The sequence below is a fragment of the Chrysemys picta genome, chromosome 10, assembly GCF_011386835.1.
Source record: "Chrysemys picta bellii isolate R12L10 chromosome 10, ASM1138683v2, whole genome shotgun sequence".
Lineage (NCBI taxonomy): Eukaryota > Metazoa > Chordata > Testudines > Emydidae > Chrysemys > Chrysemys picta.
This window is the reverse complement of record NC_088800.1, coordinates 1,596,394-1,622,831: the sequence shown is the minus strand read 5'-3', so window position 1 is coordinate 1,622,831 and position 26,438 is coordinate 1,596,394. Positions and strand designations below refer to the sequence as shown.

The 26,438-nt window shown below is 51.4% G+C and overlaps 1 protein-coding gene across 4 annotated transcripts in view; it reads left to right on the top strand.

The window, feature by feature from the left end:
• FRMD5 (FERM domain containing 5) overlaps window positions 1-23,007 on the top strand; it is a 281,834-nt gene extending 258,827 nt beyond the window's left edge. For 3 of the 4 annotated variants that reach the window (XM_065559122.1, XM_065559119.1, XM_065559120.1), the window contains exons 11-14: window positions 4,115-4,189; window positions 5,082-5,150; window positions 7,542-7,648; window positions 21,480-23,007. In XM_065559122.1, coding sequence (XP_065415194.1) covers window positions 4,115-4,189; window positions 5,082-5,150; window positions 7,542-7,648; window positions 21,480-22,066 — 838 coding nt within the window. In that variant the 3' untranslated portion in view covers window positions 22,067-23,007. The remainder of the gene's footprint in view (window positions 1-4,114; window positions 4,190-5,081; window positions 5,151-7,541; window positions 7,649-21,479) is intronic. The other variant, XM_065559121.1, reaches the window with a different exon arrangement.
• Window positions 23,008-26,438: the final 3,431 nt, after the last annotated feature.

Sequence of the window (26,438 nt, the reverse complement as noted above, 5' to 3'; positions counted from 1 at the left end):
AGTGGTGTCATCCCTCAGGGCTTTTGATGTATTTCTGACCAAAGTCGCATCCAGAAAGGTGCCAAGCTGCCTCCAGGTAGTGTGTGATCTGTGTACTCAGCATCCTTCCAATCAGAGGTTCTGGTAAGTATCTGAATATGCTGGAGAGTTTCAGCCCGTGCAGAAACCAAGCACAGAAGCTTGTTACTCGTCTCCTGGGATGCAGCGTTCTTGGCTTGGCCTGATGATGAAGTGTGATGCCTGTGTTCATTGTGTCCTGCCGTATCTGTGACTGCACAGCGTGGCAGAATGCCACCAGTGGCCAGCCAGGGGCTACTCAAACCTCCACCAGCATTTATCTAGTTATAACTTCTCGCTTAACTATTCCTACATCACCACCTAAAAAAGACCCTCCACCTCTCCCTCCTCTGGGCGCCCATGGCGCTGGAGATGCTGTCTGAGCCCAGGTTCTCTTTCAAAGGGCTGCACCCTGGTTAAAGAGCAGCTCATCGTAATAGGCCTTTTCGGGTGCTTGGGTAAAGTTCAGGAAATGTGTCTGTCTCAGTTCTTGGCAGGTCGCCGAGGGAGGTACAGTATTAATGATTTGAGGGTGTGAATAGGTATAATTAGAACTCAAGCTCTTGGCAGTCCTTTCCGTTCTGTACCCGTCCTGCGTAAGCCACTTCTCTTCTCTCATTGCGTTCTGTATCTCAGCCGCCCGCCTCTGAATTCTGTCTCATTACCATTCTCAGTCAGTGTCAGACTCCTGTCCGCTGCTGCCGCTAAAGTTACATCTGGTCAGAGCTGTGAGCTCAATTGGAGAAGGGGAGAATGAAAGGCATGTGGCTGCCAGAGACCACTGGCTCTTCGCCTCCACCCTCTCCCTCATGAGCTGCTGTTGCATGAGGATAAACCGCAAATAACTGGAACTGTTTCTGGAGTTCATCACCCAGTGCTAGCTCGGGGATGGGCAGACTCCCTGCCAAGCAACAGCTCCTCGCCCCATCGCCAGTTACCATTTTCTTGTCAGAGGATTGGGGGCAAGAGGCCATTAGACGAGGGGCCTGATCCTGCCCATGCTTTCTGGCAAGCATGTTGCAAGCACAAGCAGTCCTGTTAACATACGTTGATTGTAGGAGTACCTCTGGGGGTTAATGGGACTGTTCAGAGCAGGCAGGTGCAGCAGTGTGCTCGGTGTTTGCAGGATGGGTTTGAGGGCACCCAACAGAGTGATGACATTCTTAAAAGCCACCTGGAATGGTGCAGCTGTCGTGAGATCATCTGTTCGTGTGAGATTTCTGCCATCTTGGGCTGGCCACATGCTATCTCCAGCCTGAATCAGATGCCTCCCCCCTTTGGATCTGCACCAGAACCTGTAGGGATGGGATGGAACCTGGGAATTTGAATTCCTGACATTTGGTGAGGAGAGAGGGTTGGATTTAAATAAATAAATACATATATGGAGATTACACCTATCTCATAGAACTGGAAGGGACCCCAAAAGGTCATTGAGTCCAGCCCCCTGCCTTCACTAACTGGACCAAGTACTGATTTTTGCCCCAAATCCTTAAGTGGCCCCCTCAAGGATTGAACTCGTTGGGACGCGACAATCGATCCCTGAATCAACGCGCTTACTCAACCAGCAGAGGTAGGAGTAAGCGCCGTCGACGGGGAGCTGCGGAGGTCGATTTTGCCGCCGTCCTCACAGCGGGGTAAGTCGGCTCCGATACGTCGAATCCAGCTACGCTATTCGCATAGCTGAATTTGCGTATCTTAAATTGACCCTCCCCCCCCGTAGTGAAGACCTGTCCTTTGTCCTGTAGAGATCACAGCGACAGCGAAACGCCATTTATAGCAGGGCTGCCCTGCGAGCGGATTTGGGCCCAGTCCTGGGAGGAGCCAAGCAGCTGCAAATGCTCTCTGAGGTGGTGGGAGCTGCAGGGTCTCGGGATCGGCCCGTTCTGGGCAGTTCCTTGCCAGTGATGGTTTGGGGTTAATTGAGGTCACAGATAAAGTCCATAGTTAAATCATTTCAAGTCGGAGTCATTGTATGGGGATGTCCCACAGCCACCCTACCCTGACAAGCGCTGGTATGCGATAAGCTAGCAGAACCCCTTCAGCACCTTCCAGAGCTCACTAGACATTTACATACAGAAGCCACAGCAACATCACTAACCAAATCAACTCCCAGGCTGGCTAGTGCTGACAGTTTCTTCGTCCAGCTCCTCAGGGGCCGGCTGCACAATGAAAGGGGTATTTGCTGTACAGGCCGTTTTGTAGACTAGCCGTTTTCTCCGTGGCCAGCACTTCCTGCGTGCTCATACGTGATCCGGGAGGGGGGCGTTGATTTCTCCTCCATTTATTTTGCCTGTTTTCAGGAAATGTCCTGAAATCGGGATTCTGGTGTTGATTTTGCAGTTCTGCTTTGGGGCAAAAACCTGCAAAAGGTCGTCATCTCCCCCCCAAAATATGCAATTGTCTTCATGGAACAGAAAAGCAAAGCCCTCCAGCTGTGCGGCTTTCCTGCTCCGTGGCAGCTGTGTGGGGGGGGCCTCTTGTGCCACGGGAAGTAGATTGAAGAGTCAGTGTGTTGTCCATTCCTGTTCCTAGTGCATCGCCCCTGCCAGCTCCTCTGACTGACCCAGACGTGGCTGGACCATGGGGTTCCCCTGAGTGGGTTGGAAGGGTGGCGCAGTTCCATGCGGGGCTCCGTGAGCACTGCCTGCAGTGGGGGCTGGGGTCAGAATCCAGGTGAGCGAGGCCTGGGGGGTGCACCCAGCACTGCATGAATGTATCTGCCCCTGTGGGAAGAGAATGTGGGCGCACAGAGTGTGAGGCTGGAGCAGTGTGCATGCTGTGAGGAGCAGCTGCACGCCTGGATGGAGGGATCCCCCAGTCCCTGGAGATCCCATCACAGTAATTTGGGCTAGGTCCTGGGAAGCAGATTGTGCCCAAAGTAAGTTTGCTGTGGGCGGGGGAGGAAATAGAGAGCCAGGTTCTCCCCTCTGCCTGAGCAGAGCTGAGAGGCGAGGGCTGCAGGGAGCGGGCTCCCAGGTGGGGACCTGCTCCAGTTTGTGCCCCTGGAGGATAGGTGTAGCGGAGCTCCACTCCACCCCTCCCTTCCTGGGGACGTTCCCACGCCCTCCCCCCTGTGCCAGGTGTGGGAGGAGACAGTTATACAGCTCCCCCGTGTGAGGGGGGTTCTCCCGTGGCCAGCTCTGACCAGAACACAGCCACTGTGCAGTGCCCTAGCGACCTGGGGCGGGCAGCCAGCCGAATTCCTGTCACCAGCGCAGGGTCGACCCCCATTGTTAACCGCTTGCACAGTCCGGTTGTGCCTGTGTCGGCCTCAGAAGTTGCCTCCTTTGTGCGCTGTTCTAGTGAACGTCTGCGGCAGGGACTGTCGCTGTGGTGTGAGGACAGTCCGGTCACACCGTGCCCGCGTGACTGTGTCGGACGTACAGTGCAGTGGGGCTGCAGTGACCCCGAAGGCATCTGTGCCCACCCTGAGTGGCCGTGTCCCTGGGACGTGGGTTACATGGTTACCATTCAGGGCTGTGTTAATGATGTGGGCTGGCTGTTTCCCTCGAGTTCAGGGCTGAGCCCTGTTTCACAGGTGGCTAACGGTTTGCCGGCAGCTCCGTGCTCCAGCACCCCAGGGAGGCGGGGAGGGAGCTGGCTCGGAGCAAGGAGACCAGACTGGCACATTTTGACAGTAACACGGTGTTACTTGCAATGGAAGTGCCTGCTCCTGAGAGGGCCTGATTCCCTGGGGGCTGGGGGTGCTCAGAACCGCTCCCTGTTCGATGGCAGTTGGTATTGTCCAGATCCGAACGCCCTGAACTGAGTCCTTGTGTAGATTTCGCAGAGTTTTTCAGGGTCCTGCTCTCTGCTGCCACCTGAGTTTGGAAGCTGAGACTGCGGGTAGGGGCCGCGGACGGGAAGACGCTGTCTGTCATGGCTCTGTTTGCGGGTGCACTGGTCGATCGTTTAATAGAACCAGCTGCACCCCAAAGGCCAGGGCGGCCGCTCTTGGTAAAACATGGCCAGCGCGCCGCGTCACATCCATCGGCACTGACCTGCCGCAGCCCGGCCTGTGTGTGGACGGTTCTCCATGTCCTTGGTGTTGTTTCAGGTTGGAGAAGTCAAGCCAGGTCCGCACAGTATCCAGCAGCAACCTGTTCTTTAAAGGAAGCCGGTTCCGATACAGGTAAATAATGACAGTAAGTAGCAGTTACTGGATCTATTTTCAGTGGTGGTGGATGTAGCAGCTTCTTGACTGCGTAAATACAAGACTTTTCTGAATGTCTTTCTGAAAAGAGACTCCTTTCTCGCAGGAGATTTTTGTATCAAAGCATTTCCAGGTAGCCACGTAACCTAATCATCCTTTTATGGTCCCTTGGATTTGGTTTTATTTTGCTACATGGTATTCCCAGTTTTATCCCTTATATCCCTCTTACCTCAACAGACCAAAAAGAGAGAGAGAGAGAAAATTGCAGCGGATTTTTAAAAATACAACAGTGTGTTGAAACATTCCAGTTACTAAAAGATGATGTTCCTTCCTGCATCTGAAGCAGAAGTTTAGATGCTGAATTTTAGCAGGCTGTAATGCACGATCGAAGTGTGGGATGCCGCCAAGCATTAGAGATTTGTAAGAGGCTCCAAACATTGTGGCGACATTGGGCCAAATTCTGTTCTCACGCACACGTGCGTCCATCTGGAGTGGCCCCTGTTGTTTGATGTTCAGAATCCTACACATCAGAGGAGAATTAAATTCCACTCAGGTGGGACGTGCATTCCAGGAGGCGGGACTGACCGATCGAACAGGACGTGACCGAAAGGGGTGCTGCCCTTTGGGAACCCCAAACCTGTTCATTTTTAGCAAATGTCTGTCTTTTCCTCTCCGTTTGGAGGCTGTTTGCCCACGGCACTCGGTTCCCGTGTGTCAGACTGGAGTAGGTCTGGAGTTCTGTTGAAGGATGTACAGTTATGGAGGGCGAGGGCAAAGGGGTGATTGTTTATCAGAGCAGTAGAAAAATCTCGGCAATAGCCAGAATGCTTTTTCAGTTCTTGCCCTGTTTCTGTTCTTGAACCACTTGCAGTGGCCGAGTTGCAAAAGAAGTGATGGAATCTAGTGCCAAGATCAAGAGGGAGCCCCCAGAAATTCACAGGTAAGAACCATCAACAACTTCATAGCAGAGTCGTGGACACGAGGTGCATTGATCTACAACATCTCACCTTGATTTCAGTCCCGCCTAAAGTGTTGGGAATATCCTGTAGTCAGCCAGAGCGTGGCAAGTGCTCCTTCAGGCTGCTTCCTGCACGAGTAGGGTGCATATCACTGGGGTACCATTCCTGAGCAGAGGTTGGTAGTAAAAGGGCTTTGTTCGCTGGAAAGGAAACTGGTTCACTTCTATTTCGTCTTGCGGTAACACTGAGCACTTCTTGCAGTCTGGTACTCGGGCAGCGCTGGCATTGGGGTTGGATTCTTGGGCTGAGTGTGGTGTTTCAGGTCATAGCGGCTTGTTTAAACACATTGCTAATGAGCTTTGCTGCTGTGACTAGACAGTGGGTGAAACCCTGGCCCCATCGAAGTCAATGTAAGTTTTGTCATTAAGGACATAAGAACGGCCATAATGGGTGAGACCAATGGTCCATCTAGCCCAGCATCTTGTCTTCCGACAGGGGCCAGTACCAAAGCTTCAGGGGCACTGTACAAAACAGGGCAATTTTGGAGAGACACGGCTTCTGCCAATCAGAGATTTAGGGTCACCCCAAACATGGGGTTACATCCCTGACCATCTTAGCTAATAGCCATTGATGGACCTATCCTCCATGAAATTACCTAGTTCTTTTCTGAACCCGACTATACTTTGGGGCCTCACACCATCCCATGGCAGTGAGTTCCATAGGTTAATTGTCCATTGTGTGGAGAAAGTCTTTTCTCTTGTTTATATTAAACCTGCTGCCTATTCATTTCACCACGTGGTGCCTAGTTTTTGTATTGTGGGAAAAGGGAAAATAACACTTCTCTATGCACTTTCTCCACACCGGTCATGACTGTACAGCCCTCTATCGTATCCCCCTTCGGTTGTCCTTTTACTGAGCCGAGCAGTCTCTCCCCGTATGGAAGCTGCTGCGTACCCTTGCTCAACCTTCTCCAGCTCCACTATGTCCTTTGGAAAATGGGCAGCCAGAACTGGACACGATATTCAAAGGGGGTTTCTATGGTGGTTATGATCATTTCTGTCTTATTTTCTTTGCCTTTCCTAATAGCTCCTAACATTGTTAGCCTTTTTCACCCCTGCTGGGGTCTTTTGTGTACTTTTACCCTCTGAAGGCAGCGCCCCGTCAGCAGCAGCACAGAAGTAAGGGTGGTAATACCCTGACCCCCCCCTTCCAATCCTCCCACAACCTCTTTTGGGTCAGGACCCCTACAGTTACAACACTGTGAAATTTCAGATTTAAATAGCTGAACTCATAAAATTTACAATTTTAAAAATCCCATGTTCGTGAAACTGACCCAAATGGGCCGTGAATTTGGTAGGGCCCTAACGATAATATATCTGATACCTGCAAGCTGCTTCTCATCTGCATTACACACGTGTATCACAATCGCAGTTATCAGTCAGGCCCTGTGTGTACTATGTGCGCCAGGCAAAAGGTTTCCCCAGCAGCTGCCTTTGCTGCTCCTACGAGACCAAAAACCTGACAACCTGACACAGCTTTAGGCTAGTCTGAAACCACCCTGAGAGCTTCGCCCGAGGAGGGGCTGCAGGTTTTAGCTGAAAGCCATCATGTCAAACGGACTCGTTGATTGAATGTCCGTGCGTCCATCCAGCTGTTGCTAAAAGTATCTGCGGATATTGGCGTTGGTTATTCTCTTCCTACCAGACATCACTGAGCCTAAGCTGAGGCCTGCCAAGGAGAGGCGGTTACTCTGGGGGAGACGTGCTTTGCCTGCATCTCTGCATAGCCACTGCTGCTCTGTTACCGGGACCTTGGAGTGGCGTTTTTGCTCCCAGTCATTCCCGTGCTTTTGACGGGGCTGAACAAGCAGCAGTTCTAAGACTTCTGCTGCCCCCAGGCCTGCCCCTCCTGAGCCAGAATTCCTCTGTGCCCCGGGGAGCAGAACGGGGGCCTGGCTTTGCTGTGCCTGCAGGGGGAGCCGCAAAGACGTAGTGTTGCACATCTCTGGAAGAGACTCGCGTCCGCCTCAGTTTTGTAAGGAGGTTGTTTTCTGTCTGGTGGGGTGGGGTGGGGTGGGGTGGGGGGACTCCAGTGCTTGAAGGGGGGGAAATAATTACTTGTTTGAAACACCACCCTCAGCTCCCAGCATCCAGACCCTGCAGAGCTCAGGAAAGAAGCCAAAAGCGAAGCTGTGGGTGCACACATCCTGCATCTGGGCTCTCCACGCCTGGTCTGACCGCTCTGCACCCGACTCCTGCACGGCTGGCTAAGGAGAGCGCAGCTGTGCGTTTGCACCTGGCTCTTCTGCCTCTCGCTTGGTTTCCTTTTACTAGTCCCTAGGTGTCGTGCTCATCTCTTCTCTTTCTCTACAGAGCTGGATTGGTTCCTAGCCGCAGCTGCCCTTCCATCACTCACGGGCCAAGACTCAGCAGTGTCCCCAGGACGCGAAGGCGAGCTGTTCACATCTCCATCATGGAAGGTGAGCTGGGGGCATGGATAACTCTGGCTGTGTTTTACCTGCATTCGCGGTGTTCCAGTCCCATTCTCCTCCCGCTCCAAGGGCAGTTAATGATGCTTCAGCTGGTTTAATGCTCCTAGTCCCCTCCTGAATGGAATAATTGCCAGTTAGAGCAGAGAATCCCCTGGCTGAGAGCAGAGGTATGTGGCTGCACACTCATTTGTGGCTCACCTAGGAATCCAGTGGATGTTTCTGCCTTACCAGCTAGCAACGTATACACTGATTTCTTCTCCTCTGCTCCAGTCACCAGTAAAGGGGAGACGTCAGTCAGCAACAGGAGGCTGTAGCTACTCATCCACTCGCAAGGGCCTGCTCGGGCAGGATCAAAGGGTCTAGCCAAATAGAGCAATGGGCCGTTCATCGCCATGACAGTAACAAGATCGGATCTTAGCAGCTTCTTGGCATTAGTCAAACGAAGGGGACGCCCAAGCAAGAGGGGTGGGTGGGTGGGTGGGTGTGGTTAAAGAGAGCTAAATGGACCCCAGAGGCCAAAGACAGATTATTTGGGGGTAGTTGATCCTAGGGTAATGGGCGTTTAGCTGTGTAATGATGTATATTATATACCCAAACGGAGAGCGATGCACAGGCACGTATAGAGTTCTATAGGTACGACATACATACGGGTACAGACATGTATAAATATATATTGCACCAAAGGGAATAACGTGCTATTTTTAAAAAATTCCCAGTGGCCCAATCTAATGTTCTGACCTGAGAGCTGTGGACCAGCCTAGAGGGCTTGTGGTGCATTAGGGGAACGCACAGGAGCGTGGGGCTGGAGGAGACCTCAAGAGGTCACGTCGTTCAGCTCCCTGCACTGAGGCAGGACCGTGAAGTTAGAGCTTCCCTGACAGGGGTTTGTCCAACCTCTTCTTAGAAACCTTAGAGGCAGTGACGGGGCTTCCACAGCCTCCCTCCGGAGCCTGCTCCAGGGCTTAACTACGGTTAGAAAGTTCTTCCTAAGCAGGGCCGGCTCCAGGCACCAGCAAACGAAGCAGGTGCTTGGGGCGGCCAGTGGGAAGGGGCGGCACGTCCGGGTCTTCGGCGGCAATTCGGCGACGGGTCCCTCAGTCCCTCTGGGAGCGAAGGACCCGCTGCCGAATTGCCGCCGAAGAATGAAGCGGCGCGGTTGAGCTGCCGCCGAAGTGTCGCCGATTGCGGCTTTTTTTTTTTTCTTTTTCTTCGTTGCTTGGGGCGGCAAAAAAGCCTGAGCCGGCTCTGTTCCTAAGAGCCAATCTAAATCTCCTTGCTGCAAACTGAGCTGATGTCGTCTTGTCCTACCCTCCGTGAACGTGGAGAACAATGAATCACCATCCTCTTTATAACGTATTTGACGACTGTTCTCAGCACGCGCACACACTCACACCCCACACCCACAATTTTATCTTCTCTAGATTAAACAATCCCAGTACTTCAACCTTTCCTCATCGCTCGTGTTTTCTAAACCTCTCGTTATTTTTGTTGCTCTCCTCTGGACTCTCCAATTAGGGAGTTCAGGGAAGCTGACGTAGGAGTTTAACAGGAGTTTCTGTATGTGCTAAATACCCCTGAGCCCGAGCTATCTGGGGCATTGATTACCGTGAAAACATATTTCATTCATCATTACGAAAATATTGACCGAAAGAAAGGCTATCTCCATTATTTCCTTTCTATCTCCTAGAACTGGAAGGGACCTTGAAAGGTCATTGAGTCCAGCCCCCTGCCTTCACTAGCAGGACCAAGTACTGATTTTTGCCCTAGATCCCTAAGTGGCCCCCTCAAGGATTGAACCCACAACCCTGGGTTTAGCAGGCCAATGCTCAAACCACTGAGCTATCCCTCCCCCCTAACTGGGCACTTATAAGGAAAAAAATGGCTTTGGTCATTAACTCCCCCAAAAATCATAGGGCTCTTGTATAGTGACAGGATTGTTGGCTTTGTAGCAAGTCTGCACAGCAGAGGATAAATCAAATGTGTAGCAGAGTTGTTCCCTGTATTTTATAGGAGTACTTGTGGCACCTTAGAGACTAACACATTTATTTCTCTAAGGTGCCACAAGTACTCCTGTTCTTTTTGAGGATACAGACTAACACGGCTGCTACCCTGAAACCTGTATTTTATGGCAGTGCACTTAGTTGGAAGTACCTGAGGCCTGGGTTTTAATGCCACTCACCTAGAATTAACTCTGAAGTCTCTCTAGAAATGAGTTTATAGCTTATTATAAGCAGAGTTGAGTGAACAATTGATAGCAAGTAATATGGCCATCTCATTTAGCTGCTTCTTCTCTTTGTCATTTTCTGTGAACAGCTTTCCAATTTCTCAGATATATTTGCTGTTTCAGATTATCTGTCAAAAACTTTCTGCAAATGATTCTTAGCCTGTCGGTGGTTCACGAGACGTTTATTGTGCATATTTGATATTCAAAACGTATTTGTTTGATTAGACATGGAGATCACATGATTGTGTCTTGGTCCCTGATTGGATGCAGATGATTCTTCAACTCAGGCTTCCACAGGGATTCCTCGCTTGGAATCTCACTGACGCTCCTTTAATTGTGTCTGGAACATCTGTGATTGTGTTTTGCACACACACAACCTGCATTTGTGCATGCCAGACAGGGCACAGGCAGGGAGATTCTGCTCTGCACTTGCGTGTGAACACAGGTACGGCAGCCAGCTGAAAATGTGGCTGGGGGCCTGATGCTGATCTCGTATGGCGGCCAGTCCAGAGTCATTCCCAGGAAGGCGGGAGAGCGACGCCCGTGGAAGTGAGATCAGAATCCGCCCCTGGCACCTCGGCTGCCTAGGGACCTTCATTCCTGGGTTTCTTCGGGGATTCATTTAAAAACCAAATCACAACAATTGTTTTGAATTGTCAGGCTAACGTTGTGTGGGTTGAGAGAACTGCAGCTTGCTTTTAAGGTGACTGGTAGCTATTGACAGCCTTAGCCCTTGTGTAACAAGCTGGTGGCCTGGGAATTTCCTTGGTTTCTTCACAACCTGTCTGCAGAGACAGAATCCCTGTGTGGGCTGCAGGCTGTGCAGTGATAACGCCCCCTTCCCCGACCACCGTCCTTCCCCGGCCCAGATCGTTGCTCTCTGCCGCCCACTTCAGAGGTGACGGTTTGGAACAGAAGCCCTGCATTTTCAACACATGCACCTGTGCTAACGGGGATGAGAGGAGTGTGACTAACCCCCCCTCTACACACCCAGGCATCCCTTTGATAACGTACCCTAGGAGGCCCTGTGCAGAGGGGAGGAGGGGGATCTCGCAGGGCTCCCCCATCACTAAAAAGCTCATGGCAGCTTTCAAATACAAATGAACATAGGGACAGTTGAATCACTGTCACTAACGCCCAGATGTTCGGTAGGAGTTCTGGGCAGCGAAAAGATTCCTGCTGGTGAAAGCGACACCATTGCTAAGTATCGGCTTCACTTAAATATCTGCCTGTGACTGAAAACAGCCCTTCCCAGTGACAGACAGATCTGTTCTCTGGCAGGAGAAGGGGAAAGGCGTCCCGGCCAAACAGCTCCTTTCCTTCCCGGACAGCAGCTGCTGGTGCCAGGGAAAGGAAACGGTGGTGTGAATCCCAGGGGATAGCAGGTATGTTGGGCAGGGTTGCCTGCCACTCACTGTGTCCTAGCCCAAATAACACTTTCCGTGGGAAACACAAGCCCAACACAGCCCTGCACTCAGGTGCGTGCCAGGGCCAGGCAGCGGGAAGCGTGGTGCAGACCTAGTCCCCACGGCAGATGCAGAATGCCCTTGTAAACAGGCTGGCGCACAGAACTGGGACTAATACAGAAAGAGCCTCCTACGGGAAAGGCTGTTGTGTCTCGGGGTTTCCCAAAAGCCAGTGTATTCCGGCTCCGATGCAGCACGATAGCAGGGCCCGGTCCTGCCCCCTTGTGGCCAGAGAGTTTTGCCACTGTCCTCAGTGGAGGCAGGATTGGGCCCATATCGCATTATAGGGTGGGGGGGTGGTCAAACTACGGCCCACGGGCTGGATCCGGCCCGTGGGATTGTCACCCCTGTGGCGCCGCGGGGCTAAGGCAGGCTCCCTGGCTGCCCTGGCCCCATGCCGCTCCTGGAAGCGGCTGGCACCACATCCCTGCGACCCCTTGGATAGAGGAGGCAGAGGGCTCTGCACACTGCCCTCACCTGCGGGTACCTCCCCCTGCAGCTCCCATTGGCTGGGAATGGGGAACCGCGGCCAATGGGAGCTTGGGAGGAGGTACCTGCAGGTGAGGGCAGAGCGTGGAGCCCTCTGTCCCCTCTATCCCCAGGGCTTGCAGGGACGTGGTGCCGGCCGCTTCTGAGAGCGGCGCAGGGCCAGAAGCCTGCCTTAGGCCCGCTGCGCACCGCTGCCACCCTGGAGCCACTCGAGGTAAGCGGGCCGGGCCGGAGCCTGCACCCTGAACCCCTCCTGCACCTCAACCCCCTGCCCTGAGCCCCTTCCTACACCCCGCACCCCTCTTGCACCTCAACCCCCTGCCCTCAGCCCCCTGCCCTCAGCCCCCTCCTGCACTCCGCACCCCCTCCCACATCCCGCACTCCCTCCTGCGCCCCAACCCTCTGCCCCGGCCTTACATTCATGGCCCTGCATGCAATTTCCCCACCCAGATGTGGCCCTCAGGCCAAAAAGTCCCCCGTCCCCCCCGTTCTAGGGGTGCTGAGTAGAGTGGGGATGGTCCCAGAGGAGGTGAAGGATTGGTTTGCATACGGTGAATATCAGACTGTGCTGGGGGGGGGGAAGGGGGTCAGCCCAGGACCCCATGACTTAGTGCGGTAGCATGGTCCAATGTGCCACAAAACGATCCACTACAAAGCAAGCCGGGAATTAAATAACGAACATTTCACACCATTATTCTACCCAACCCCCCGCTGCAGCTGCCTTTCCTCACACTCACTTCAGCAACATGGAAGCCCAGAATAGCGCTGGCTCCCGGCTCAGCTCACCACAGTCATTTACGTCATTGCTGCCAGTGGGTGAAGCGGCTGCAGCCCTCACCCTGTGCATTCCTGCGGTGGCTCCGTCCTACGCTGGGCTGTGCCCTGCTGCCGCGCCCAGGGGAGTGGAGAGGCTGCAGGAAGGGGGCTAGTCCAAGGCCACCATGGTGAAGTGTCTGATAAAGATTAAGACGAAAGTTACTGTCCATCTGCGGATAATCAACCACTGCTACCGGGATGTGACGGTGCGAGTGCTGAGCGTGGGCCCCCAGCTGCTGGGCAAAGTGCTCGGTGCCTCACCTCTCCTCCCGGCCCTTCCCGGCTTTGCCCGCGCCGCGCCACGGGACCAGCGCGACGGGCTCACACCAGGTAACTAGCGGCCACGTTTCTGCTCAGCTTGGCCGAACACGCGCTGCTCCCCGCTCGCAGAGCCAGGCCTCGGGGAGGAGAGGAATGGGCACCCTTGCTCCTGGGTCAAATCCACATTGTGTTCCCTCCAGCACTTTTACTGCGCTCTCCACCTGTGTCACCGCTGGGCCTGCATCACGGGGCTAAGTCCGGCTCCAGCCGTTCCCAGAAGTCAGCCTGGTTGGAGCTGGTGGCTCAGCTCAGCTCAGTCTCTTTTAGAGAGAAGAGCCAGGAGGGGCGGCGGGGGGGCTGAATAGGAAGGGCCCCAGTGCAGGGCTGTATGGATCTGAGTGTCGTTCAGACACTTGCAGGTGCTCAGATACCAGGGTGCTGGGCAGCAGCAGCAGAAAACGCAAAGCTGGCTGTGTAAGTGTCCAGCAGCATCTGACAGGTGTTAGCGAACGTCCTGCCTCTGCCAGAAAGGGTCACGGCTGCAGACTGGGGGTTGGCCTCCTTAGAACAAAAATACCTGTCAGGGTGAGAACGTTTTCATTGCTTTGCTGTGCTTAGCACGGCGCCTTCCGGCATGTCGTCAGGCAGTGGTGGGCAAATGCCTCCTGGCTCATGGCATTCATTTGAAAATGAGTAGGCGCAGGAGGTAGTTCAGCGTGAGAGCTGGCAAAGCTCAAGGGACTCCAGGAGCTGGAAAATGAGCGGGAAGATTCCACACTTGGCAGGTTCAGCCCCGACCCAGCGGGCGGAGAGAGCGCTGGTGATTGCTCACTCCAGGGGAAACAGTAGCAGTGTTAGCTCTCCTGAAACGATCAGGGTCTGGTCTTACCGCAGTCACGGGCAGGGGACATGCCAAGGGGAAGGATGGGGACGGGGCACTTTTCACTGTTACTGCTAAGGAGGAAATGCAGCCCTAGGCAGAGCGGCTGGTACGAGACCGAGGCCCCACTCCAGTCCTGCATCAACCTGAAGCTGTCTGGGTTTTGTACACACCCGTCCACCCACCAGGGCATTTCCCCGTGTGAGTTCTAGGCAATGCTATGGCCCCTATTCCCAGAGGCACCTCCATCCCGTCCCACTGCCTGTGGGCGGGCTGAGCTCATGCCCTTAGCGGCCAGCGTCTTCACACACAGGCCCTGTGACGGCAGAACCGTCTTCCTCCCTGTGCCACGATCCTGGGGTCTTGGCGCTTCGCCAGCACGGGCAGCAGCACAACGTGATGGAGGCTGTTGTGCTACAGCTTAACGGCCCCCCCTCTTGGAATTCACAGCCGCAGCAGAGGGCGATTTGTCTTCAGGCGGGCGCTAGAGAGGGCTCCAGCCATGGGTGGAAAGACAGCAGTGGGGGCAGAGCTAAGGCTGGTGGTGGAAACATGAGTGTCTTTCCCAAATTTCTAGATTTTGGAGAGGGGAGGGGAAGGAGGTTGGCTTTTAGCGCCCGAGGACAGTCGCTCACCCTTGTTTTAAAGGGCCGGCTTGTCTCTCAGTATTTTGCCTGGGCAGTTGACACACACCTACAGCACGTACGTGATGCTCGGAGATGCTGTAGAGGGGCTAGGACTATTTTATACCATCCTTAAGCGTGTGATGCCGGCCTGTCACTGGACGGGGATGCTGTAGGCAGCATGTTAACACAGCCCCCCCCCCCCCCCCCCCCCGGGCCTCAGTTACTCGCTCAGTGCAAACGCCATTCGGTTGATGTGCTACCAGCGGGGCTCAGAGCTGCAGGCAGCAGGCTGGTGCATTGGGTTTTGAACTAAGGCCCCCTAGCGTGCTCATACGAATGGCTCAAGCTGCGCTTGCTGTCCCGGCACAGGCAGCGCTGGTCCGTGTGTTGGGCAGCCGGAGGGAGTGGGGTTTACACCCTCGCTGCCCCACCTGCACAGACATTAGCCAGCCTAGTGTCCCACTGCACTTATTCCTCCGTCACCATTGCTGCCTGGGCCGGGGTCCCGAGCTGCCCCACAAAACCTTTTCAGCCTTAATTCATAGGAGCCGTCTTTCCCCAGATGGAAATTATTCCCTCCTAGGGGCAGGAGCGGGGAGGGGGAACGGATGGGGCATTGCCAGTGTCCCCATGGGGCAGGCAGGGGCCAGAGTTCAAAGCACTAAAGCTGGGTGTTCCACATGAGCGCGCCGTTTGTCATGAGCTCTGCCATCAGTACGGGTCCAGTGATGGGGCGGCCCTGGGATGGCAGCCCTAGGTCATCCCTCAGGGGTTGGCTGGGGCCTGGCTTAGCTGGGGTGTGTGGTGGGAAACTGGGACAGTGATGCTGCCTCCCCGGCCTGCCTGTGGCTCCCTACTGAGGCATTAGGGTTGCCAAGTGTCCAATGGAAAAGGACCCTGGCGGCCACTAAAATCCGGTCGGCAGCGCGCGGGGCTAAGGCAGGCTCCTTACCTAAATAAAATAAATAACTTAATAGAGATCTCCTAGAACTGGAAGGGATCTTGAAAGGTCATTGCCTCCAGCCCCCTGCCTTCACTAGCAGGACCAAGTACTGATTTTGCCCCAGATCTCTAAGTGGCCCCCTCAAGGATTGAACTCATAACCTTGGGTTTAGTGGGCCAATGCTCAAACCACTGAACTATCCCTGCCCTGGCTCCACAGGGCTCCTGGAAGTGGCTAACATGTCAGGCTCCTAGGCGCAAGCAGGGGCAGCCACAGGGGCTCTGTGCACTTCCCCCGCCCCGAGCGCCGACTCTGCAGCTCCCAGTGGCCGGGAACTGCAGGGATGGTGCCTGTGGGTGCTGGCAATGTCCCCAGCTCCTCTGCCTAGGAGCTGGCCATGCCAGCCACTTCTAGGAGTGCTGCCCCCAGACCCTCTCCCGCACCACACCACCCTGCCCCAGCCTGGTGAAAGTGAGTGAGGGTGGGGGAGAGCGAGTAACAGCGGGAGGGGGGAGCGGGGCCTCAGGGCAGGGCAAGGGTGTTTGGGTTTGTGTGCTTAGAAGGATGGCAACCCCCTGAGGCACCGCTGTAGGGCTGATGGGCAGAAGGGCGTAGACCTTGTGGCACCGCCCCTGCTCCACGGGTGGCAGTAGGGCGGCCAGTCACGCGTGGGGCCCAGCGTGCTAGGAGTACCTGCACGGTCCCCTACATGTTAAAGCAGGGGGTAGGTGTTGGAAGCTAAAATCCTGCCCTGTCTGTAATGCAATGGTCCCCAACCTGGGAGCGGGCTGCAGCTCTGGGCAAGGGGGAATCTGGACGGGGTAAGGGCCCGAGGCTGGGGCCACAGCCAGGGGCCAACTCTTGACCAGGGGGTGAGGCAGGAGCCGATCCCCAGGTGCGGGGCTGGCAGCCAGGCCCCCAGACATGGAGAGGGTGGGGGCAGCCAGGACTCTGAGTGCGGGACCATCGGCGATGGCCAGGGCTAGGAGTGGAGCTGGGGGGAGGGCGCTCTCCCCCCCCCCCGCCCTTTGTCAGAATACTACTGTGACATTAGTGGGCATGGGGATTTTTTATCGGTTGCACACCAGAGGAAAGGCAACCATATGCTTTTAAAGCACAAACACCTGCCTAAAGCCCACCCACTAGCATGGGCTCTCTAACTGTGAGCTGGTGCCTATGGCCCAAGAGGGACAGACATCATCGCCCCGTGGTAGCTTAATAGAAACATGTTCTAATGGCCCCCTCCCGCACCCACCACCTCCCAGCCTGGGGCAAAGCCCAGCAGGCCCCTTTGAACTCACACCTCAGAAACAGACTTAGGGACTGATACCGGGCAATCTGAAGCCTGGCCCGCTGGCAATGGCTGGCTGTCGGTACCAGCGGAGGGCTGGTCACACATTAAGGCTGTGGGAAATAAGCTGTTGATCTCAGTGAGTCCCTTGTAGCTGAGCTCTTTGTCAGTGCCCGGGGGCAGCACTCCTAGGGCCAACTGGGGGGCTGCTGAAGGAGGTATTGGTGTGGCAGGAGGTGCCACGCGTCACGCGTCCCTCTTAAACCAGTGCACTGGCATTGTTGGGTTTTCTATTTCATCCCAGAGCAGGCCCCTCCGGCACTTCCCCTAAATGGGGCTTGGTGGTGACTGTCAAACCCCCCCCACATGGCATTTTTCATACACAGAGGGGTGCTAGGCCTTTTGTCTTGGCCCAATGCCAAGAGCATTAACTGCATCACACCTATCTGCATTCCTGCTGATGTTACCAGTGGAGCCCATCGTCACTGCCTGGCCTAAGCTCGTGGCACTGTTGCTCTGGACTATTGGATAGCGACTGCGGGGCAACAACTCAGGCAGGAGCCCTCCAGCGTGGCTGGGGTTATGAAGCTTCATTATTTCATGTTTGTAAGTGCGTTGCTGACGTGCGTTTCCTGCTGCAAGGGCTGTATTCTGTTGTACCGCTTCGTACCTTCCCAGCGCTGAAATGGTTTCACTGAAGGCCGGTTGAAACCACTGTGAACTGCTGAGGGCTCAGCCCTTTGACAATCAGGTATCTAAATATGGCCTAAGGAAGCTAAATTTAGGCCCCCAGTTTTGAAGTGGGTGACTAGTTCAAACACATTTAGGGATGTTTGTGACTGTGTTGTAGGCAGACAGCCACAGGAAGGCCAACAACGCAGTAGCCTAGATTAAATACGAGCACCTACATGTGAAAATGCCTTTTAGTTCACTTAAGTCAAAGGCTGTAGGAATGGGGTGAGTGGCTGAAAGAGTCACTCGCGTTTAATCATCCCCGGCCTTGCAATCTAGTACTGCAGTGCCCTTGGCATAGCACGTTCTGGTTAACTGCCTGTGAATGACTGTAAGAGGCATTTATTTCAGCCGTTGATAGATGGTATCCTCGATGTGATGTGACGTGAGTATGTTACGGTTCTTTAGGTGGATGGAAATGACGCGGAGGATGATTGTGGCTGTGATTTAATGAGGCCAAGCTGTTGCGCCGAGGGTCCCTTTTGCAAACGCTGTGTATGCTCAACGTCCTGCCACAAGCCTGACGGTGTTGGTATGGGCGCTGTAGACACGTATGCGAGCATGGGCATGTGCACACACTCGCACAGCTGAACCCTTTGCCTCAAAATGGACCCAAAGCCGTTCTTCAGGATTTGAGAACAGTTAATGTTCCTGCCTCCATTTTTGCTGTCGTATGTTGCGACTCTGCCTATCAGAGCCAGGGTGCTCGAGTGCTGAAAGAGAGGCTGGTCTAGCACACTTTCCAGCCCAGCCCTGCCGCCCCAGCCTTGTCAGACCTGTTGGAATAGAACTGACGACCTCTAGGGATTTTTTTCCCAAAACCTGGGTTCCATCCCTTCTTACGGGTTTGCATGCTAACATGCAGCCAGTAAGGGTGTGCGGTACAAAGTCTCTGAAAGGATTTTCATGAATTATAGAAACTAAACATGGACAAGATCCCTGTTAGCTCAGCTTGCTCTTCTCCCACTGTAGGCCAGGAATTGCACTCCCCTGGCGGCAGGTTTGAGTCACATGGAGGAATGAAGGCTGGAGCCTAGGCAGGAGCAAAGGGGTTAAAAAAGGAGGAGAAGCCACTTCACGGATCCTTGCTTCCATGAGCAAGGATTATTTTGTCTTTGGCTGTAACACGTTCTTGTAGGGGCACAGTGAAGAAATATGGCTCTTGGCGGTACTTTAGCTCAAGGTGATTGCATAGCTTTAGAACAGATCGTGTGGTTACAGCACAGAACTACTACACCGAATGCATGGCATTACTTTCAGCCCCAGCTGAAATGAGCTGCTTCATCTTTTCTGCAAACACTGTGCACTGTGTTCTCGTGACTTTTATAGTGACATGACCAAAGTTAAAGGCAAAATTACCAGGGTCGACAATTTTTCTGTTAAAAACAAACATCTAAAACATCCCTTTGGAAGTTCATCCTGCCCCGTGAGGCTGGGCTGCCACTCCTGCCGGTGCCAGGTTTTTGGGACGTGCAGGGTGTGCGGTTATTTTGCTGTGCAGTTTTGTGCTGCTAGGCAGTTGCAGTATTTTGAGAAAGCAACACCTAGGGTCAGGTCCTCAGCTAGCGTAAGTCATTTGGCTTCATTGACTCCAGTGGCACAAACTTACCCCAGCTAATGGTCTGGCCCCTCATTACTGGGATTGATGCTACTGGCGCACAACCTGAGCCCCTCACTCAGCAGAAAGCAACGGCAGGGTTCTCGTGTCCCTGAAATGCCACACCCGCACGCTGACGCCTACGGCCTGCCCCTATCTGCATCAGTCACAAGCCTGATGGCATTAGTGGGAGGCAGCTGCTAGGAAATCTTTCCAAAGCCAGGATTTGGGGAGTCAATGCTGGCGCAGGATGTGCATTTTCTGCCACTGCCCCTCCGTTAACAGTAATTACACTGCTCACTGTGCAAGGCCCCCCCCCCCCCCCACCGGCCTTTGCTGGGGCCCACTAGCATCCCTCCCCTGGAGTATTGGTGTATGGGCTAAATCAACCAGCAGGACTGTCCAAGGGTGACTGCTTTACAGGCTGGGACTTGCACCAATGCTGGGGCACCTCATTGCCAAAGACCCAGTGGTGTCTGGGTTTGTGCCATTCCGCTCCTTGCATCTCATACAGCTTCGTGCTCAATACAGCCTGCAGTGGGAGGAGCGAGGCGGGTTGCACTGGATCAAGGTTTTACTGCCCTTGTTTCCAATTAGCACCCTAAAGCAACTCCCTGGAGACATTAATCGGTGTGGCAGTTCTCCGCTATTTACTGGGGGGCGATGCATGATGCAGGTTAAACTGCTCACAGAATACTCGTGCGCCAGCCCGTGCGGCTGCTGAGACAGAGCGAAGGTGTGTTTGATGGAATTCTCTTGCACAAGACATTTATCTTCACTAGCACAGAAAACTGTGTCACGTTAAGGTTGCTACTGGTACCTGGCACCTTTCCAGGCCATGGACAGTAGCAGCTTGTATAGTCTCAGGTCCCCATCTTGCTCTCAGGGCGTTGTGGCTGTGGCCTGGCCTGAGAATGCCAGTTCTCCGCTTCCCCCAGTCTCCGGGCTGCAGCCTGCATTAAGCACGCCCCTTCCTAGCTCTTGTATCCCCATGCCGTGGACCAAGCCTTTCCCCCCTTATCTAAGAGGTGTGTGTCCATGTCTCTGCCTCCTGCCAGAACACCAGGTGCTCCATGCATCACTTGATTCATTGTACAGACAGGGATTGGGGGGGTCAGGTAAATAGATGCCTGGCTGTATCTCAGACTCTGGTAGCAGAGCCATTTCCAAGCCCCTCTGGCACTACAGGGTACAGCTCCAGCTTGGATTCTAGTTAGGGTTACACGGCCCTGTGGAACCACAGTGAACATCTAATCAGTCTTTAAAGATTGGGCTGGGTCTGGGTACGAGAAACTGGCTCACCTCAGGGAAACCTGGCTTATGTGGTTACTGCCCCAAGGGTTTTTATACCTAATTTTACAGAGGTGTGTGATAAGAAAATGAAAGTGAGAAGCTGGTCACGTGGAGGCAGGAAGAGACTGGAGCTTGCGACACCCCAGCCCCCCCAGGGGATAGAATTTTTTCAAGGCCTGTGGAGTGAAGAGTACTTTGAAAAATCATTTTAAACAAAGCTTCAAACTGCCTCACCTGTGGTACAGCTCTCCCTCCCCCCATAATTAGGAAAAGCTGCAAAACTCACAGCAACACTCCTTCCAGGCTGGCTGTCACCATCTTGCTGCTCATTTTCACAGCTTCTCTGCCTAGAGCCTTTGCTACATGACAGGAAAGGTTAGATGTGACAAAGGGCATCAATTCATGGGGGGAACCTTGTTTAAGTGACTTAGACCTCAATGTTCAACACTGTCCACTAATGTAGGGTTCCTTAGTTTTTAGGTGCCCCGCTGCAGTGGATAAGTCCTGGTTTTCAGAAGTGTTAATTGGGCAGAATGTCCATTCATTTCAGCTGGAGTTGTGGGTGCTTATCTCAAAAAAACCCTGAGAGCAAAGACCAGATCACTCATGGTGGGCACCCAAAATTAGCAGGAAAATGTGGGGGCAGAACCTGTCTGTGCTTCCTTTTAGCCATTAAGGGACTTAACCTCCATGAAGGTATTAGCCAGGCTGGGTAAGGAATAGTGTCCCTAGCCTCTGTCTGTCAGAGGGTGGAGATGGATGGCAGGAGAGCAATCACTTGATCATTGCCTATCAGGTTCACTCCCTCTGGGGCAGCTGGCATTGGCCACTGTGGGTAGATAGGATACTGGGCTGGATGGACCTTTGGTCTGATGCAGCACGGCCATTCTTATGTTTTCACTATCCATAAGATAGGGATAATAATGGCCCCCAGGGCAGTGTCTCAGGTTTAATTCTTTAGTAGGCATGACCTGAAGAAGAGCTCTGTGTAAGCTTGAAAGTTTCTCTCCCCTCCTACCAACAGAAGTTAGTCCAATAAAAGTTATTGCCTCACCACCTTGTGTCTCTACTATTTGAAAGCAGTTTGCGCTCCTGGGGTGCGGTGTAGAGGTGTCCTATACATGAGAAGGGCTTCACACCCAGTAACTAACGCCCCTGTACCTCGTGCACATCTCTCACCCTGCTGTCTTTCACTCTCCAGGCCTGGAGTCGCTGAGGGACAGCGCTCACTCGACCCCCGTGCGTTCAGCCTCTCATGGAGATGCTTTTATGTCCCATTCGCGGAGTAGCAGAGCTGAGAGCAGCGAGAGAGTGGCAGTCATCTCCGACGAGATCTACAGCCCTGCGGATAGCGTGCTTCCGACGCCGGTGGCAGAACACAGCCTGGAGCTGATGCTGCTCGCCAGGCAGATCAATGGCGCCCCCTGCAGTATTGAAGAAGAAAAGGAGTCTGAAGCCAACACACCTACTGCAACTGAGGCTGATGAGATGGGAGGCGAGTTCAAAGCCTTGAGGCAGGGTGGTGGTGGCGATGGCGGGACACAAGCTGCACAGGTGAATAAGTTTGTTTTAAGTGTCCTCCGTTTGCTCCTTGTGACAGTTGGACTCCTCTTTGTTTTGCTCCTTCTCCTGATCATCCTTACCGAGTCTGACCTTGACATTGCCTTTTTCCGTGATATTCGCCAGACCCCCGAGTTTGAACAATTCCATTATCAATACTTTTGTCCCCTCAGGCGATGGTTTGCCTGCAAAGTCCGCTCCGTCCTGAGCCTGCTCATTGACACCTGAAGGCATGACTCTTCCTAATAACTAGCCAGGTGGATTCAGAAGATACCTGCTACCAGTTCCCAGCCAATGGGACCCATCGTGGCACCATCGGCCCATAAACTAAGTCCTCCTTTCATGAATCAAAGTACACTGCGCCCTAGGATGTTTGTTCCTGGAAGAAGAAAGGGATAGATTTATGCCAGATTAAAAACGCATTTCTTTAGCGCTCCACTTTCCTGAAGTACTCAACCATTCAGTTTTTAATCCTTGAAGTTTGCAGAATAATTTAAGATTTTAATTTTCATAGATGTATTACTCTGAAGGTATCAAATAAGAGGAATTTATTTTATTACTACTGATTATTGCATTAGTGTCAGCCAATAGCGACACTAGTTCAAGACTAGAAATATTGCATTATGCAGGAGCTTTAGTAATGGTGCTACTGAGTTGTTATTTAAATACTAGTGTATTGTTTCATTAGTAAAACTGCCTCTGTGCACAGCACTACCACCTTCACATTATTTTAAAGAGATCCTCCTTTTACTAACTAGAGCGTCTTAACTGGCAAATGGTTTATTCATTAGAAAGTGATCTGGTACAATACCATCATCAACTTAGAAACGTTTTCACAAACAACAGAGTGGGCAAGAAACAGGGAAGCCAGGAGTGGCAGTGTCTGTTCCTTTAAGTAGCATAGAAAGATGTGAATACCTATCCTAGTCTACAACATAGGCATTTTCTGAATATGTTAAGCCTTGAACCTTTAGTGCACCGCAGTGGCGTTTACCATAGAGGTGTTAAATCCCTAAAGACAGTGGGAGTTGAGTATATGGGGGTAGTAGATAAATGTACTCCGTTATGTTCTATAAAGTCTGGGTGTGTAGCTAGTAATCAGACCGGATTGATTTGGAATACATTTTGCCTCCGAAAGTTGTACTTGTTTTGTATAAAAAAACTGTTCAGCCTATATTTTAAACAAAATAGCATTTTGTTATTGATACTAATCAAGTCTTTTTTTAACTTTATGGATTAGATGAACATAGTGTGATATACAAAATGATTGGAGTAAGCCAATTACTTTGAGAATAAATGTTTTGTAGAATGGAATTCTAATGGCAGATTAACCCATTACTTGTTTTGGAAAAAAGAGCAGATTTTTTGAAAATTTTCAAAGGTAAAGAGCAGAATTACAGAAGTGGAGGCAACAGTGAAAAAAACCAAGACAAATATGAGATCTATCCTTAAGGGAAAAAAGTGTAATTAACTAATTTCTATTGTGACATGAACACTTGAATCTTTTATTACCTGGCAAAAACAGCAGCCCATTTGTAAGGGGAGCAATAATCTCTACTGTAAAGTTTCTTGTGAAGCTGGGCATATTTAACAAATAGCAAGAGTTTCATTTCATCTCAGGGAGAGATTTTAAGCAAGCCGAGGCCATAGACCTAATTGTAAAAGCTCTGATTTACATTTTCTGCACCTTTAACCATCTCTGCACACAAGTTCAAGCACTGCTGGTGCGTGTGTACACACACACACACACTCCCTTTGAAGATGAGTTATGATTTTGTCCTGAACTGGTCAGTTGTGCTCTTTTGCCAAATGTTCAGTCATCCATATAGAGAATAATCTGAAAGTCAGTTAGATTCAGACTATTTGTCACTGCAATAAATAAGGTCCATTTTACTAGTCTGTCAGATCTTAAAAAATATATATATAGTTTCATGTCACTTTTACTTTAAAAATTAACCACGGCCATTTGATTATCAGAAGAGCTGAAAAAGATTTTGCATTCAGTTTAATATTAAGTTGTGAATGCCAACCACGGGAGAAAAAAAAGGCTAGATTTTTACATGGATATATACTGTTTTATGCAACATAGCAAAATTAACTTTTAGTGTAGTGTTCCTACCTCAGTCTGTAGTAAATGGTGTTTCTATGCAGTGAGTGATAGTCTTAAACTAAACATTTTTCATCCTAGGTTAAAGATGCAGTATTTCATTGTTTTAATTGCTAATATTACTTGTTTGTCATAACAATACATTATCATTCAGTGACAGGTACTCCAATATGTTGTACTGTAAACATTTTCATTTTCAAAAACCACAAGGTATGAAATATTAACCTTAACAAAACTTTTGCATCGATCTGCTTTTAGAATAGTAATAAATACCACACCTTGGTTTAACCTTTTACTGTTTTCACCTGGCATTTTATCCTAAAACCATTACAATTAGTAATTTTTTAATCTTACATTTCCCCCCCCCCCCGTGCCATACGTTTCATGTTTTGCTAGCTGTTAGTTTTATCTGTCCTTTGTATAAAACGTCGTTTCCATAGTTCTTATATCAGAGGAAGCAAAACTCTTAATAAAGAATAGTGTACTGCATCTTTAAAGCAGTAGAGGGTAAAAATACCAGAAAATGTGAATTTTTTAGTTTTCATAGAAGTTAACCTTTCATGTGCCAAATACTGTAAGTTACTTTTTTTCCCTCCAAAATAATGTACCCTTTTCTACATATTCAATATGTAGTCAGCATAAAATCATTGGTGCCATGAAAAGTATTTTTAAATTTAAATAAATATTTAAGTATCATGAAAACAAGAGTTGGCATTTTTTACTTTTAAATAAATTGCTCATTTGACTGGTGATAGTTAATATTTTACAGCTTCAACAAGTTTTACTTGATCAAGAACTGAAGAAATTGGCCCTTAAACACAATGGGTCCAAATTCTGCACCCTTAACTTACGCTAACTTCCCATTGACAAAAAAAAAAACAAAAAAACACAGTGCTGAATTTGGCCCTTTAAGCAGAGAAATTCCAAAATTACAAACACCGATAAGCCTAATGCAAGCGTGATCTCACTGTATCATTATATGCATCTGCATGGCTTTTAACAAGTTTGCCTTCATCCTTGTTGACTCGCTTGGTTTTCTAAAAGTCCATCCTTTGAAACATTTAACTAAACCAAAGAGCAGATTCAGGCTACATTATAAACATGTATTGCTGCCAGGATGAAGCTGACCTCATCTAGAAAGATGAATCTAACAAATCAGAAATACAGGGACACCTATCACCTTCTGAGCCCTCTTCCTGTTCTGCTGGGCATGGTGCCAGGCATGGCTAACTGATCACAATTCAACTCATTATACACTGCTTACATACAGAGTGTGAATACCAAAGCACTTGCATTTTGAAGCCAACAGCAATGAAGCAGGACTGAAAATGGCTCTCAGATCCAGCTTCAAGAGCGAAGCCAAGCCAGGCTGGAAATTTAAGGCAGAAAATGGCACAACTTTTTTGCTTACCCACTGCAGAGGTCATTGTGTAGCAGAGTGGTGAGATGGTGTGTTAAAGTGACCTCATTTCAGCAGACTTTTGCAGGACCCACTTGTCCCTTAAAACCAGAAGTGCCTTAGACTTGAGCAATGAAGGTTTATACCACATTGTAGTTTTTAAGGTTTGCAGGGTGAATCAGGTATCAGTGTAACCCTTCTGCCAGGTAGTGTAGGCAGCATCAAGCGACAGGTTCCTCTTTATACAGAACAGAACTGGCTTGACACACACACACCCTGCCCCCAGCCACTCCAGTAATCTAGGAAAACAAACCACCACCCTGGGTGCCTCCAAGGAGGTAATACTGCCTCACTTGCAAATACCGAGTCTGTGTATAACACAAGAAAACAGCATTAATTTGGAAAAACCCTGCAACAATGATTTGAAAGTACACCACCAAGTAAAACGCGCACCTCACAGTATCTTGGGCAGTGTCCTTGTTGTCTGATTCTCACCTTGTGCTGTTGAAGTCCAAGGGATGAAGGTCTCTACCGTGCAACTCCCCTTTTTCCTCCTTTGGAAACCCACTCGTGCTGTCTGAGGTCAGCAATGGCCCCAGATTCCAGGGGCGTGTCTGGGGGGGGTTTAACCTCTTGCTCCTGAGGGGTGAGTGGCCTGCTAGTACCTCTGCTCCAATTTATCACTGCCACGGCTCCCCAGCATCACAGAGACGCAGCAGTAATGGTCTCAGGTTCATCCAGTTCTCGGTGATCTCAGCTCTTCAGTGATTTCACAGGATAGCCGGGAACCTCTGCTGCCACCTCTCCTGCATGGTCTTTTCACCACAGCACTGTCTCTGTGCCAGGGCTAAGGTTAGTGCCCGTAGGTCAGCATATCACTGAGAAGGAGCCAGGCCTCTCCAATGCATCTAGTCAGCTGTCTTAAAACAGTGACGGGGAGGATGAAATGGCTTCCGGCACCCTTTAAGCCTGGTTGTGTGGACCTGTTTAAATACTCCGCCCCCTCTGGACTCTCACATTTGGCATCACTTCTCCTGACCGTGAGTGAGGTTAAAGTTAGGGTGACACCCCTCCCCAATAAGGGCTCCCCAAGG